The sequence below is a fragment of the Ptychodera flava genome, chromosome 12 (genome assembly GCF_041260155.1).
Source record: "Ptychodera flava strain L36383 chromosome 12, AS_Pfla_20210202, whole genome shotgun sequence".
Classification (NCBI taxonomy): Eukaryota; Metazoa; Hemichordata; class Enteropneusta; family Ptychoderidae; genus Ptychodera; species Ptychodera flava.
The window spans coordinates 17,305,998-17,321,920 of record NC_091939.1 but is presented as its reverse complement, the minus strand read 5'-3'; the positions used below and the strand labels follow the sequence as shown (position 1 = coordinate 17,321,920).

The 15,923-nt window shown below is 37.9% G+C and overlaps 1 protein-coding gene across 2 annotated transcripts in view; it reads left to right on the top strand.

Moving 5' to 3' along the window:
• Positions 1-11,899, top strand: part of LOC139145225 (ATPase MORC2A-like) — a 45,349-nt gene extending 33,450 nt beyond the window's left edge. Inside the window, exons 19-28 of one of the 2 annotated variants that reach the window (XM_070716247.1) lie at positions 289-438; positions 1,254-1,355; positions 1,624-1,713; positions 2,297-2,372; positions 3,850-3,988; positions 5,131-5,167; positions 5,438-5,628; positions 6,374-6,506; positions 7,008-7,124; positions 8,334-11,899. In XM_070716247.1, the coding sequence (XP_070572348.1) occupies positions 289-438; positions 1,254-1,355; positions 1,624-1,713; positions 2,297-2,372; positions 3,850-3,988; positions 5,131-5,167; positions 5,438-5,628; positions 6,374-6,506; positions 7,008-7,124; positions 8,334-8,420 (1,122 nt within the window). In that variant the 3' untranslated portion in view covers positions 8,421-11,899. The remainder of the gene's footprint in view (positions 1-288; positions 439-1,253; positions 1,356-1,623; positions 1,714-2,296; positions 2,373-3,849; positions 3,989-5,130; positions 5,168-5,437; positions 5,629-6,373; positions 6,507-7,007; positions 7,125-8,333) is intronic. The other variant, XM_070716248.1, reaches the window with a different exon arrangement.
• The last annotated feature ends 4,024 nt before the right edge of the window (positions 11,900-15,923 follow it).

The window sequence follows — 15,923 nt, the reverse complement described above, 5'->3', positions numbered from 1 at the left end:
TGTAACTTTTCTGTCAAGATTGTATTAGGTGACATGATTTTAATCTACCATGGTATAGCTCATGCCTTGACAGACTATATATTTTGACCTTGTAAGTTTTCAGTGTAGAAGTGTCATCCTAAAAATAACATAGTCCAAACTGCCAAGATGAGGTTTATGCAATGTTAAACAGGTTTCTTTCAGATGCTAATGATACATGAATCATCCGTTTGTCTGGTATCACTTGGTAGTTTACGAACTGAAATTGATTAAAAAGCATTTTGAATGAATGAAAAATTCCTATTTCAGGTTGTTTCAAAGCCAGTTGGAAAGGCATCACCAGTCGTCAACAGCAGCAGACGATATTCTGCCAGTTCTACCACACACAGCAATAGTGCTTCCAATCAAGTCAGTAAAAGAACACCCCCGCCGACGAAGAAATCTGACATTTCTTCAAAGGTGAAAGTCATGTCTGTTTTGTAGTATGGTTATGTGTTGTCCAGCATTTTATTCTGTTTGTGAAAGAATTTAACCCTTTGAGGGTAAAGTCAATTTTTGTCCCCTTCATAAAATATCATGCGGACAATTTTTTCCAAGATTTCCCCAAACTTTTCATCAAAAACTGTAGGCAGTGAAAAGTGATATCCATTTGGTCCAAAATTATCAAAAAAGTACAGAAAAAAATCATAAAAAACGAGTAAAATGTTGTTCTAAAATTTTGGTGTGAAAAATTACACTGCTCAAAGGGTTAAATTGCTAAAATCATGACAGCAAGCCTATGTGGTCAACAATCCCATGAAGAGTGCGGAATATCTGACATTACCAATTACAACTGAATTGTAGTCCTGACAAGAATTTATTTGTTTTGTCTGTGGCTTCTCCACTAGGTGACTGGGTGCCGTACGTTGTGATTTCAAACCCGACTGAAACCACCATATATTGTATTATTTATACAACATGCTGTGCTTGCTGGGCTGATAATTTACACTCTAACATACATGTACTTAATGGAGAAGAGAGAACATTTTGCTTGAACGATTTCCACAACCAGCATATGCACTGAATTCTACATTTAGTTGCAACAGTTTTATTTGAAAAAGAAATTTGCATTTCCCTGGCAGCAGTGTTAAATTTTGAACATGCCATACCCTGAAAAATACAATGTGTAAGGTCATCCATTGTCATGAAAATTGCAAGCCCACAAGGTAAAACCCCAAAGGGTGAATAATCTCCACTGTTTAACGTGAGGTTTCTTTGATATATCTTCTATTCAGGCTGTTAGACAGTCAAAGACACAGGAATCTCGCAAGAGAGCAACAGCACAGAAAAGAAGAGGAAGCTCTGTGAGGGAACCTGTCATTCCATCAGACACTGAAGTGAGTCGTTGAAAAAACGTTATATTTGTCAGTATTTGACCCATAATTCAGTAGATTTTTACATTATTTTTCACATGGCATACAACACAAGTCATGTATAAAAGTTCAGAACATATGGAGTACTGCCACCATTTATTGTTACATGTACTTTATTTTCAAACCTTTTAGTACTGTGCCTAATCATTCAGTTCAACAAAAAACCAAACCCTACAACAGAAACTTAGTATTTTCAAAACCTTAAAATTTCTCCCTGCTTGCCCAATTTTAGTCTGATGACATTCCAACCAAGAAGAAGCGGAGTGACAGTTCAAGGAAAGATGTGGAGAAGACCAAAAGTAGGACGCATAAAGCAAAGGAGGCAAGTTCGGCAGTTTTATGGTACCATTCAGGGCCATGCACATCTCCACAAGTGCATACTTTCAAAATTGTCAAAAATTAAAAAACTTCCCTAAAATCTAACACAGATTTTCCTCTTTTAAATTTTATCTTTGTACCATACATATCTGCTAAAGTTTTGGTTCACAAGCTGCGACTGGGTACTGTAGGTTGTGAGTTCGAACCCGATTGAAAATACCGTATTAAAACGTTAAGATCAGATACACTTCAAACATGCAGTTTATATGAATTTGCATCATACACATAGCTGTACCTGTGATGGTTCAGACCATGCACTTTATTTGGACAAGTAATGAGGAAACTGCCAGTAATCACAATCAAAACTGTATTTGTGAATAAACGAGTATTTGAACACAGAATGAACAAATATTTGAACACACAAATGAAAAAATGGAGGAAATGAAATTTTGTGAAAAGGACAACATCAGTCCCGAGCTTGCAAATATCACTGTTTAGATGTATTTTACGATGAGTTCATGGTCACGAAATCCATAAGAAACTACCACATTTTAATCGAAATATCCTAAACATATTTTTTAAAATAGCAGTCCGCCAGCTCAGAAGAAGCCATAGAGGCTGAAACCGATGCAAGTGTCAGTGATATCGACGAAAACAATGAAGGTAATGAAACGGAGTAGATGATCCTTTCTACACTTTCCATTGTCATATTTTAGTTTAAAGATTGAATTCTTAAAGGCCCATGAGCTGCAACTCTGCAAAATTTGTCAAACCTCAATTTCCTCAAATATTCATTGCAGTCTGCAAATTTAACGATATGGTCATTAACAATGCCTCAGCAACATTTGCTTGTGGCAGAATAGGCAAATTAGTGAACAGAATTTTGTTCATTTTAAATTCCCCGCTGTTTTCAAAACCTTGCCATGTAATGTGAAAAACAGAGAAATTTTTGTCAAAGTAGAGTGAATCCCTTTCCCGTCCTTTCAGTGCGTTGCACCATGTTGTATTTGTAAAGATTCAAATGTGTACATGTACCATTTACTCTCTTTATCATGTAGTTGTATGGAGACGGCCATATTTGGGTGCGGCACCAGTTTATTATTTGTCCTTCTGAACCTCCCCATGCAGTCCCACTCAGTGGATAATTATACTTGAGTAAACATCTCTGAGTCAGAACATTTCTATGAACTAATTTTAATCTAAATATAACATCATGAAAATAATGCCAAAAGTTGCAGCATATGTGCTTTTGATACGCAAATTTTTTCAAATAAGTGCAGGGTTAATTAAACTGAAGTATATGGTTTTCACTGTAGTACAAGGCATTCTGTTCTTTCTTGTTTTTGTGACATTTAAATTTGTCGAACAGGAAAGATGAGTTTTTAGTAGGTCTGTCCAGAAACACAGCAAGTGTATGCTTTGCTGTACAGATTAATCCATGGAAATTTCTCTTTTCTCTCTATATATTATTTAATAATTGATAAAAAGCTAAAATGTGAGGCTTCTCATTCTTTGTAGGTCGAAGTAAGTCAACTCGGTATATATGATGTAGCATTTGTACATAGTAACATTAAGAAGTACAAGGCCCTGACATTTTGTAGTCAATAAGCTAAGAAAAGATTAGGTAGGACAAAGTCAAACTTGCAATGTGTGAGTATATTGTCAAATGAGGTAGGTTCTATCATGACTGTAACTTGTGAGAGACGAGAAAGGTAGGTCTCCTGTGATGGCAAATTTTACACAAATCTCTAGACACTTTTGATGGACTTCTTTTATCAAAAATTCATGGCAGGAAAGCACACAATGAGGGAATAACTAGGCTGATGATATTCCGGAGGTCTGTATGATAGAAGCTTTGGGTATGCTGTGAATAATACATTCAATATTAAAAGGTCAATATTTGTCCTGTTAACCTACCTTTTAGAAAGTCCTATTGCTGAATGGACCATTTTAATTTTACACATCATTTATGCTCAGCAATTCATACATTGTACTTATGTTTTGTGTTCACATACATTTATTATCTTATTGTGAATGTAACAAAGCAAAAGTTCAATTGCAAACATTAAAATGAAGCTTTTTGTTTTTCACTAACTGACAGACATATAAAGTCACCCTGTCATTCTTACTGTTGATACAGAAATTGGTACCAAAGTGGAAGCATGTGTTGATGGCACCTGGTATCCTGGACAGGTTGTAAGGGTGTCTGTAAAACCCAACTCATCAACTAACTGGAAGATTAAGTTTGATAAGAATCCTAAAGATAAGTATGATAAATGGTGAGTGTGCAAGAACAGATACCGGTGGCAGTAGACTTAATTCACTTTGATATCGTTAAGAGAATAGTGCACTCATTGCCTTTGACATGGTATATCTTTTAAAGTGACCTATACAGATGTCTCCAACCCCTCCGGTAATATTCATGTCCTTTCCTGACACTGATGAGGCATATTGCCAATAACAGATATCCATATGTCACTAGATATGTCTAATAGACATCAAGTCAGGTCCAATAATCGTTATCATTCAAGGTAACTAAGAAATTTACCAGGTCCAAGGAACATATTGAAAATGACAAAGGCAATGGGGTCATCTTGAACCACAAAATAGTGGTGGTACCAGGTGTCCGGAATGGGTAAGCGTACCCTGCCAGCTAGCCGCACCCGTCAAGATTGACCCAAAGCGACAAATCCATTGTTATTTGGTGAATTCACCAAATTACTTTTGTGAGTCAAAATTTGATATGCTGTCACTCATCATTTGAGTAACAGATAGGTCATATTTTGATACAACATCTCCGTATCTACCGTAGAACTTCTTAAATGATTTCACTAATCTACTTTCTGAGAATCCTTGCCTCACTAACTTTTGAGCTTATAGGCTGTGTCTAACTCGAAAGTCTTTATATGAATTGCATGCTCTACTGTATCTATAAGGAGTTGTGAAATATACACGCCATAAGCTGGAGATGATGGTATATTGCTCGACAAAAAGGGAAAGTTTATGATTTCAAAATTGAAATCGTCTCTTTTGTCATACAGCTTAGTATATAGTGTATTTTGTCTAATTTCAAACAATATATCTAGGTATGAAGCCGAGTCCACACTTTCAGTTGTTTCTTTTATTTCTAAATCATCTGGGTAGATGTGGTGTAGATAATTGGATATACCAGGATTGTTGAAACTGATGAGATCATCGATATATCTGTGGGTGTTGTTAAATCACTTGGCAATCCTCTACACCCAGATTTCTGAAGTGATTGCATGAACTCTGCTTCATACGAATACAAAAATAAGTCTGCAAGAAGTAGGGCGCAGTTTGTGCCCATGGGAATGCCTATGGTTTGCCTGGTTTTCTAATGTGTATGTCCTACAATTAATTCAAATGTAATTAATTCAAATTTTGTATATTTCTTGCCCAGGTATGAGAAAAATAGTAAGAACCTTCGGACCATGGAGGTAATTATCTTAACAATATTGTTTGAGCTTAGAATTTGCAGCAAGTTATTTGCTGTTTGGAGAAGCACATCAGCTTTTTAATACCGTTCTTGGAAATGTATCTCTCACCTTGTTAGTGAAATTGGTTCTCTTACCTTGTTAATAATCTCCTAAAACCAACTTGTAAATTCTCGTGCTTCATACTAAGCGGTTTGCCTCACTGTTGAAGCATTTTGGACTTCAGAATGTAGTGCATCATGACACTCTTGGCTTGGTCATTTGTTTAATTAGGCACCAGACAACTCTGTCGCTGAAGAAGATGAGCCAGCAAATGAAAGGGAGGAAGAGGAAGAGGAGGAAGATCAAGAAGACAGGAAGGAGGACATCAAACCAGTGGAAACAACAGTCAAGACAATAGAAGATGCATCTCCAACCAGCAGTACCGATCCTTCTGCCGTTACTAAAATAGCAGAGGGGTACAGGTTGGTAGAGCGACAGCATGTTGATAATAGAACAGGAAGCATAAGCTGTTGGTGTATTTCATCACAGATCTTCCCTCGACAGTGAACGTGATCGGTACAGTCAACTTCAAAACTTGAGCATCTGTTACTGGTGAAGAGTTGTGAATGCCTTGCATGTTAAAGTAGTCAAGAATGAGCGCAGATCTTTCCTGCGCACTGTCATGTTTGAAGTCTTCCACAAACTATGGAGACCAATCATGTTTATCATCACGGCTGAAAAATATCTTATAAGTTTCAGAGTGTATCTGATGTAAAAACAATGTACAACAGCATTCATGTGTATTTGAGAAATACAGTGTTCACATAAGAGTTTTAGACTTGAATATATCAAAGTATTCATAGGAAAACTCATTTTAAGTTGAGAAGAGAGCAACGTACAAAGTCAATAATATCTCTGCTTTGGTATGGCAGACTGAGGCTCTGAAGGTAGGCCAGTGTCTTATTGTACAGCTCAATATACAGTGCAATATATGTGTTGTTGAAAGTGCTTATAAAGGTCAGATCCTACCTTTTTACCAAAATCCAGTGCCTGAGTTGCCGACAGAAGACAAATGTGTGGTATGTTGCAGTGAGATTAATAGTCACTCTTGCATTATTCATTCTTAACCTTTTCAGGCCTGACATTTCTGATAACACAAATGTGTTACCCTCACATCTAGTGGTTCGGACCTGAAAGAGTTTTAATCCAGTTTCTTCCATCCCATAGGTCTTGTCTTAGGTATTTTCTTCCACCATCATGGACGATTAATCAGGAAGAAGTCAGTAATTTGAGTGTTGAAGACTTAATCAACTTTCCCCTTGACAACTTCTTAGACCACTATGAAAAGGGCCTCCGAAAGGTATATGTAATTTTTATTTCTATGCATTTGCATGAGTCCAACCCCGAACAATGACAGGTGATTTCTGTCCATTTTCTTTTCACTGACAAGGCTGTATTATACACTGAAAAACTGAGACACAGGGTAAACTGAGCTTTCCTTCTGTGCTGTGTGCTTAAATATTGTTGATTGTGACAGTCCTGACTCATGTCTCGGATGATGATAGAGCCAAAATATTTGAACAATTTTTTGATTTTCAATTTTTGGGCCAATGTTTCTCTTCCACATGCTTTACCAATGGAGAGCCTTTTGCACTTTTAACTGATGCAGAGTGTTTCTTGTGTCTTCACATGATAGCTAATATTACTCTTAACGTTCATGACATGTATGTCCTTTTTTGAAGTATGCACGTAGAATTTATGTAAGTAGTCAATTGGAGTTATTTTTGTGATCAAGCAGAAGCATTGATTATTTGAACCTTTCAAGAGAAGTGCAGATTCTAATCATGGTTTGGATTTTTAGCTGGTTGGTACATACCAAAGTCAAGCGGAAAGCAAAGCTAAAGAAGCAGAAGAAGCCAAAGCAAAGCTTTCAGGAGTGCGAAAAATGATCGTCAAACTTCTTAAATCAATCAATGAGGTAAGGCATCATGGTATGAAAATTCTCAAGCATTACTTCAATTTGTGTATCAAAGGAGCCATAAACAGCACCCTGCAAAGTCAATTGGTTAATTTCATGTGCAAGTTAATTTGTTTTTCAAAATGATCCAATGCAGCTTGACAGAAGGCTTCTCCATTTTCAGCTCCAAAGTACATCAGTACTGGGGAAGCTATTAGTCTGAGCCACTTCAGTCTGTTACTGTAAACTACTTTTGTAGACCTCTGAGTTGACTTCTGTCTGTCAATCTGTTTCTGTCTAAATTAAATGTCATACACCATAGCAATATCTTTATGCTAGTCCTGCACTGCATGGTGCATAGAGCTATTACCTTTAGAATAATTTGTATTGTGAAGATGAGAGAAGTTGTTCAGATTTTCTCAAGATATATTAACACATATAGCCTAAACTACTGTACATGTAATATCATCTAAAGTGGTGAAGTGCTCAGAACACTTGAACTGATCACAATAATAGCTTTTCTCCTGCTACAGTTCACACTTTTGCTCATTTAGTCAGCACATTCAAACACTTTCCTGACTGTAGATGCTTCTTTTTGAAGTATTTTATTGTAACACGAAATGTAATCATTAATGAAATGTAATTTTGTGTTTCTGTGTGTTTTGACTGCCTAACACATTTAATTTATCAGCCTTGTGTGTCTTTTTTAGGTCTTTTATTGTGCAGTTACAAAGGGTTAGAACTAATGTTGTGCAATTTATTTTGTTTTGCTCCCTATGTGTTTTGACTGCCCAACACATTTGAATTTATCAGCCTGATAAGCTTTACTTTTTTTATAAGTGCCATCAGCATTGATATTTTTGATTGGCTGTTCTGTCTAATACTTTAATACTATAAGAGTGCTAAAAATCCTACAAGTCCTTAGTATTATCAAACTCATAGACACAGACAATACAGGTCAATGTTCAGACAGGACAATTTTTAGCTCACAGTTGGTATATGTATATTTAACAAAGAGCTTGTATGGTAGGTTGGTGGTGTCTGTATGTCTGCATGTATGTATGTATGTATGTATACTCGGATAGGACAACTTTTCTCATAGGTATGTAATCAGCCAAAAGATCACAGTCTTTCGTCTTATGATCCAAGACTTCATCTGGTAAAAGTACAAACATCACATGATTTATTTATTTATTTAATTATTTATTTGTATGTTTGTTTGTTCTCCAGGATATTGACATTGATGGCCAAGCAGATGGTGATGAGGTTGATGAACTGTTGGCCGCATGTGTAAGCCAGGCTGTCCAAGGAGAATGAATATGAATACTTACCTATATTAATAGCAACAGATTGTGAATTGATCCTTCCAAGATGCCAAGCATTGTTAAACTGAGTGGGGTAACTGCTTTACAACAAGGATGCAACGCATTTTTAATTATCCCTAGTGTGTTACAGGAGGATACAATGAAGACTAACAGTGTCACACTTTTAGCAGAAAGTTTTTGACTAAGTTTTAACCTATTGCAGAAATAACCCTATTTTAGCAAAAGATGCTTTTATTTTATTAATGGTAAGAAACAGTAATTGAAATTAGGAAATAACTCTGAAAATGCAAATACAGAATAAGACAGACAGTATTTGATGTGTCAATTTATCTTTAGCAGAGCTGTCAATGCTGTCTGAATTACATTGTCATCTCTATCACAAGAACTTTGGTGAATGCCTTTTCTAACTACTTAAAAGACTTATCTCGTAAATTAGTTTTACCGTAGACACAATGTTAAAGCTAAGAAAATCCTGATAAACATGGACTATTGCAAAGTAAATTTTTATTAAAAAAATGAACGAAAAGGAAAAAAATAGAGCCATAAAGGAAACCGTAAAGTGAGGACCCACCTCCCAAACCTTGCCATTTCCACTTACAGTTATGACAAATATTTAATATTATTTTTTTAATTAGTGTAGCGTTATAGTCTGACTAGCTCAATCACCGTGTAGATGATAGAACTAAAGGTGCTATTTTGTGAGTTGTTCGTTAAGATTAGTAAAATATTTTTCTTGTTGTAGAATTTTTTTGACATTCTTCATCAAAGCACAACTTAAAAAGTTTGACTCGTTGCTGTTTGACTGGTGCAATGTCCATACCTGTTCGGATTACCAAAAGCGTGTAGATGTGCTCTTGAGTTTAACCCTATTGACGGAATAAGAAGGAACTCGACAAGATGATCTGATGTTCTTCCAAGGAGTAAAATACCATTTTATTCTTGACATACAACAGTTCATGCAAGATCCAGCTTCTGTCTCGCTTGCATGCCCATGGAATGCTTATGGTCAATGATCCAGCAGTGAAAGTTTTACAAAATGTCATCACAAACCAGGGACACCTCCATGAAGCTGTTTGTCACCAAACTGTAGAAGAGACTTCACAGTGATGTGAAAGGAGAATGCTCCATACGTACATGGGTAATGGTTAGCTCATTCATCACCAGAGTTTTGTGGTCATCAGCTCTTTTAATCGTCAGCAAGATAGTTGGCTGTATGTGCAGGAACACAGATGTTAGCAGAGTAAGATACTGCAACAGTATCAAACTTTACAGGAAAATATGCCATCAGTATATATTACCACCGAAACTGCTTGTTGTGTGTCAAACTCGCATATTAGTACACTCTTATGCGGTGCCATTTTAATAATGGTTTTATTGTTGAAATGGCAAGCTAGAAGAGAAATGGTTTTCCAGAGTTTCATCGTTGACAGTATGGAAAGCCCAGCACACAACATATGCAACTTAACTTGATCACCAGAGTAAGTGCAGTATGTGTCCCTGTAGTGTATGGCCGCCCCTGCTGCAGAATTACCATTGAAAAATAGTAGCCATGTGTTCTACTCAGTCACAAGCACATATGGAAAGGCATATGAAAATTGAAAACTTGTGGTCTTAGGAAAACAGGAGCGCTCTGAACCCTTTTGTTGATCAATACTCAGTAAAACGAAAGTGATGCCAATACACATCATGGCCCTGTTAATGGACACAATATTCCCCTTAAGATGATAGGCAATGTGCCGCTATGAATGTTACGTATGTATAACAAAATGTAAAGTGAAACTGGCATAACAGACCTTTACCTTCTCTTGGGCGACTTAAAACGCTCAAAAAAGGGCAGTTAGGGATTTTTTTTATTTCTTCTCATCTTGCACTTGTTGAAATTCTCCCAGATATAAGTTGTTTACATGATTATGAATGTTTTTATTAATTTTTCACTTCTGCATTTATGGAAGGCTTTAAAAAAGTTCATTGTCAAGGGGTAAATGTTAGGGCAGGTTGGATAACTGGAACCACATGTTTGAATAATTCATATACCTATGTAAATTTGTGTACACCAAATAGCTTTGTGGTGGCCTAATTACACTAGTGGACCAACAAATTGTTAACCAGACTCTGGTGATGACTAGGTTAGGCAACCCCTTTACTTTAATAGGAAATGACCTGCTTTCTCTGACTATAAACTGTCCAAGGGGTCGACCAGGAGAATTTAGAAGGTGGTTTGTGAAAACGTGAAAACCTGAATAGGAAAATCCACAAAAGATGATTACAGGAATGCTACTTTCTTGGATTGCCAAGATGGTCGACGTGAAAAAGCCGAATCTGACGGGGAAAATTGCGCATGGTATGCAAAATCGGGTAGAAAATTGTCAGAATTTGTTACACAAAACAACTGATTCACCAGGTGGGTATTCTGGCCTGCAACCCCCAAGGTTTTAATAATAAATTTTGAAATTGAACGTGTTGGATTTTTTGAAAAAACAGATTTCGTGGTGGTCTAAAATACAAACATGCTATAACTGTGCTGAGAGTCTTACTTTTCACTGTCTGTTTATGTATGATTGTAATGTTATTGGTTCTGTTTTTGTTCAAATTTATCCGAAAATTGTTCCATAAATTAGCTTAAGATTACAACGTATCAGTGTACGTAAGCGGGGTGCAGATCATCATATTTGCAAGGGTGCTTTTTTTCCGTACGGAATAATTATTGTCGTGAGTTATTTTTGTCACACACAATAGAACATGGTTTTCAAGGAGCAAATGCTACTGAATTAATTTATGATGTTAATGACACACGTGTTCACATAGATCACTCAATTAACATCGTTTTCTGATGTCGTGACAAAGGAGATCCGTTTACTTTCAAGACTGCATCACTGAAATGCCTTGTCATCTGACCCGTTCATTTTCCAGTATTATAATGGTTTAAGTGTAAATGTAAGCGAAGCAGAAGCGAAGACAGTTTTGCAGAAAAGTCCCCTATGTTTTTAAAAGCAGCAAATGGCATATCCTGCAGTTTTTGCCATTTGAAACCATGACGCTAGAAATTTTGGATAAACTCTAAAAATCGGTCAGTTGACATGTCCCCAAAGGAACTTATGAGTGCACATTATACACCAGCTTCAGTAGCTCACCGAAGTGTAGACGCTGCTCTACAGTCGTGTCAGGATCTGCCTGATGAAGAACACGGTTCTCGACTATCCTCAAATATTTTTAGATGTCAGTTTATAATACCAATAGGTCACCTTGCGTTTAGGAATGTTATAAATAGTGGTACATTTCGATTGTTATAACTGTTTAGTTGTAATGTATATTCGACTTTGTTGTTTTCACAACATGACCCTATTCACAGCCACTGCCAGCCATGTTCAGTATTTGTAAGGGTTTGTGTCGGAACCCGTCTTTTATATTGTACCTGTTTGTGATTATGTTTATACGAATAAATGTAGGCTGTGGTAGTGTTCTGCTACTGAGTGTGTCGTGCTGAATTCTCCGGTTTGTGACTGTGGTCGAAGGTGGCACCGCAAGTGTGTCACTGAACTTGTTGAATCCAAAACACCTGGTAAAGTATGCTGAAGGGTAAAGTATGTTGAAGCTATTAGCCTAGTTTTACCCTTCAGAGAGTACTATTGTGTGTGAAAGTTCAGTAAATTCTCGATAGGATTCGAACTAACAATGTACGGCACCCAGTCATCTGGCGAAGATATCGCAGTCAAAACCACTCCGCTAAATTCCTTACCCTTCAAAAAGAGTGGTTCAATAATCGAGCTGAGTTGTTACGATGTTTCTGACTGCGACCCCTCTACCGGGGGGGTCACTTCCATTACTTGCCTATATGTATACGTGCCGCCCAATGGGGTGGGTATTTCAGCAACTTGGTCTAAAATGGGGGTATCAATTCCACTGTAAACCAAGGTCTAAAATGGGGTTGATTTTTGAGTGCCACACAAGAACAAATTTCAACCGTCTGTTCCCGTCTCGCTCGCAGGGTTCTGAGCTGCACTTTTATAAGCATCGATATCTTTTTCTGTGGCAGGGGAACCATTAAAGAGACCCTCTGGCTTACGCCAAAGTAAATATCGACTTGGTTGTCAAACACTGTCACTGATTGGTCAGAACTCCATATATGGAAGATTTTTGCCCAATAGAAAATACCCAAACAAAGTGGCTCCTAGTATTGATCATGACAGACAGGTCAACCATGGCCACATGAAGTAGTGTTGCTTTACAGATGAACAGCGAGGTTTGTTGTGAATTGCAATTTCAAAAAAACCCACCAGTCAGACTAACTGCAGATAATTGATAACTTGTAGAAGCTTGACCAAAATTCGGTGAGGGTGAAAGACAAAATTTTCTTTCATCAAATTTTTTTGGTATTTCCTTTTGGAAATCATGGTTTTGCCTGCAACAACATAGTCCTAAACGCGGTACAGTGGTAGGCTTTGCCGGGGCAAATACTTGCTTTTTCTGTTTTAAAAATTTTGACGCTTTGACTTTTGACCTGGGTCAAAGGTCATAAAGGTCTAAAATGGGGTCCTAAAATAACGGGATGTTAGGTCTAAAATGGGCCCTGGGTTTTATACATGCGGCCGCACACCCCTACCACTTCTCTGAACAGGTACCCCCCCCCCCCCCCCGGCCCTCTACGCGTTGCACAGTTCATGAAACGCGCGCGCACATGCCATTACGCATCGCTCACAAACTCTACCAACGTAATAAATAGCCTAATTTAACAAGCGTATTATAATAACTTCCCGTGTGAGTTGCTGCATGCTGACAATGATTAAGATCCACAGTTTACAATAATGACCACAGACCCTAGAGAATTTTCTCTACTGTCTATGTGGTAACTTTAAAAATGCCTATATCGGACCTGCCAACGTGTTACGTTGTTCAATGTACAGTCCCCGAATTTTCCGTGACCCCGCTGCACAGAGGCAGGCAATAACCTGCTTCAACGCTACTTAACCTACGTACATATTCCATTTGAAGTGCAAAACAGAACTGACCAACTTTAACGGTCAATTTTTGGCAGTGCCTTTAATTTTTAGAAACGGTTAACCAAACAATTTGAAAATCATCTACCATATGAGTTCTCTAAAAACTACACTGAACTTTAATAGCTAAAATGCAAACAAGAAATAGATATTCCTCACTACTGATATCAAACAGAGGGCACAGTACACAAATAATATATGTAATTTTGATGGTTTACAATGCAAAAAATAATACCTGAAATAATCCTTTCGGAACAGCACAGCGGAATACTGATTTGTGCACGCCTCTGGATAATGAACCGACTTTGTTACCTCTGACCATTTCAAAAGCTACGCTTGCGAGTTTACCAAGTGCCACATGAAACCGAAATTTGTTCTGAGTTGCATTCCAGTCACCCCAAATTTCCAAAATCCAGGCCAGTCTTCGTTCGACCTGTCTACCGAACTGCACACGCTCAGAAAGATTCCTAATGATGCCTTTATTTTGCTGGCGAAAGTGCTTTACCCGACTAGTAAACTACCAGTGTGTTAGGTTGTAGCCGGAGATCCTATCCCCGATTCAATTATGCTAAACTTTACATCAGGGAGACTCCTATCACCTCAACCACCGTGCGGCAATCTCTACATCCGGCCTTGCTACCAAATTTTATGTCGGATTACGTGTGTAGTAACTGTACAAATTAACAAGGACGCCACATTTCTCTGTATTTGCCAACAGGACGTACCTTCCATGAACATATTCCGATACAAAGTGAAAGCATCTCTTCCGTTATGGAGCATAGCATTTAGAAAATCCAATGAAAAGAGCAACATGTGTGCAGGCCGTATTGGCCATCGAAAACAGGTTTCCGTCCATATATTCGTTTCTATGGTAGAATTCAGCAATTTTACATGTGAGACGGAGTTGAGGTAGCTGCAGTTTTCCTCACTAGCTCATACAGCAATGAAGTCTGGAGTAATCTTCCCAGGAAATTCGCTTGGTATAATTTCCACGCGAGGGAGGGCGGTGGGGGACTGAAGTAACCTATTTGATTGCAATTGTCGTTTGTGTTCATGAATAGTAAATTTCCATCCATGCCATCCAATATCGATGCCGCGATACAATTACTAAAGAACACGCTTTTATAGAAGTGCATTTAATTTAATATGAAAACAACTATTTAGGGATGTATTCATAGTGATGAGGAGCGAAAAAGTCTACACATTTTTTATCACTGAATTATTTGTGTTTGGATGAAAATGATTATATATTTAGCTGTGCCATAAATTTCTCACAGCACTTTCCACCTCTCGCAGTCTCCAAAAATAGTTCTAATCGTGCGGAATTAAATATCGTCAACACGATTGGAACTAATTTGGGATAATTGGATTTTCATATTTTTCAAATTTCTCAAAAGTGTTAGGTGCCCTACGGCTGAATGTTGCAATATCGCAAATTACTCATAAAAACAAGTGTGTAATATAAGTAGGAAAGCAGATGAGATTACGATTAAATCGACATTACTTCACCATCCAATTATCCCAAATTAGTTCCAATCGTGTTCGTCTTATTTATTTCAGGGTCATTCGATCGCTCGGTTCTCATTCTACCATCAAACACGGACTTCAAATAAAGGAACTTCGTCTTTTACTAGTACTCCCGACTTTCGAGAGGCTCGACCAGTGTTTTCGCTGTCTGTGCAACCCGTCCATCGCGATGGTTTAGGACTAGGCTACGACATGTGGCATTTTGTGCTAGGATTTACTCAATGACTTCAGGTAGATTGGAGAATTTGGTGCGAATAGTACAACCGTCTGGAACAATATTAAACATGGGAAATTCTACAGAGACCGCTGTCTACAAGAAAAAAGACACTTCACTCTTCCCCAGTTGGCTGGTCTAATTTCAGGCTCGACCTTCCTTCAAAACGGCTCTTTGATTATAGAGATACAGTACTACGCCGACGTATGAACGGAACCGTGCTGACCAGACGATGCACCGTCCCTCACAATCATTACTATTTTGTGAAGTTGAATATTTCTGTGACAGTGTGTGCATTGGTATATGAAAGTTTAGTGACGAGGCAATTCATCAAAACCGTTCACATCTTTTCGCCAATGTTATCGGGCCAGGCTTGCACGTATACTTTAGAAACGAAGGCGAAACTAGTAAGGGGTGAGTTGACAGAGTCGCGTCCGCTTTAATAGTTTTGCGAGTTTGCCTACGGAGATGTCAGTTGTTGTGGAGGGACTGTGCATGGTTTGAGACTTGAAAATTGCGTGATTTTATTGACTCCTCATTTCCCGATGGCTTTAATGGGCCCTGCATGTCGGCACGGCTGAGGCTGTATAAACGAAGTCGATTCGATGCCTGACCTATCTTCCTGCCCGAATCGGGTATACACTTTTGAAATCAAGAGGTGGTAAGAATGAAAATAATGAGAGGGTTACTTGAAGGACCGCACTGCTGTGATGCTGAAGGTTTGCGCCCTTCCTATTTTTACCGACAAGAGTGCGACGAC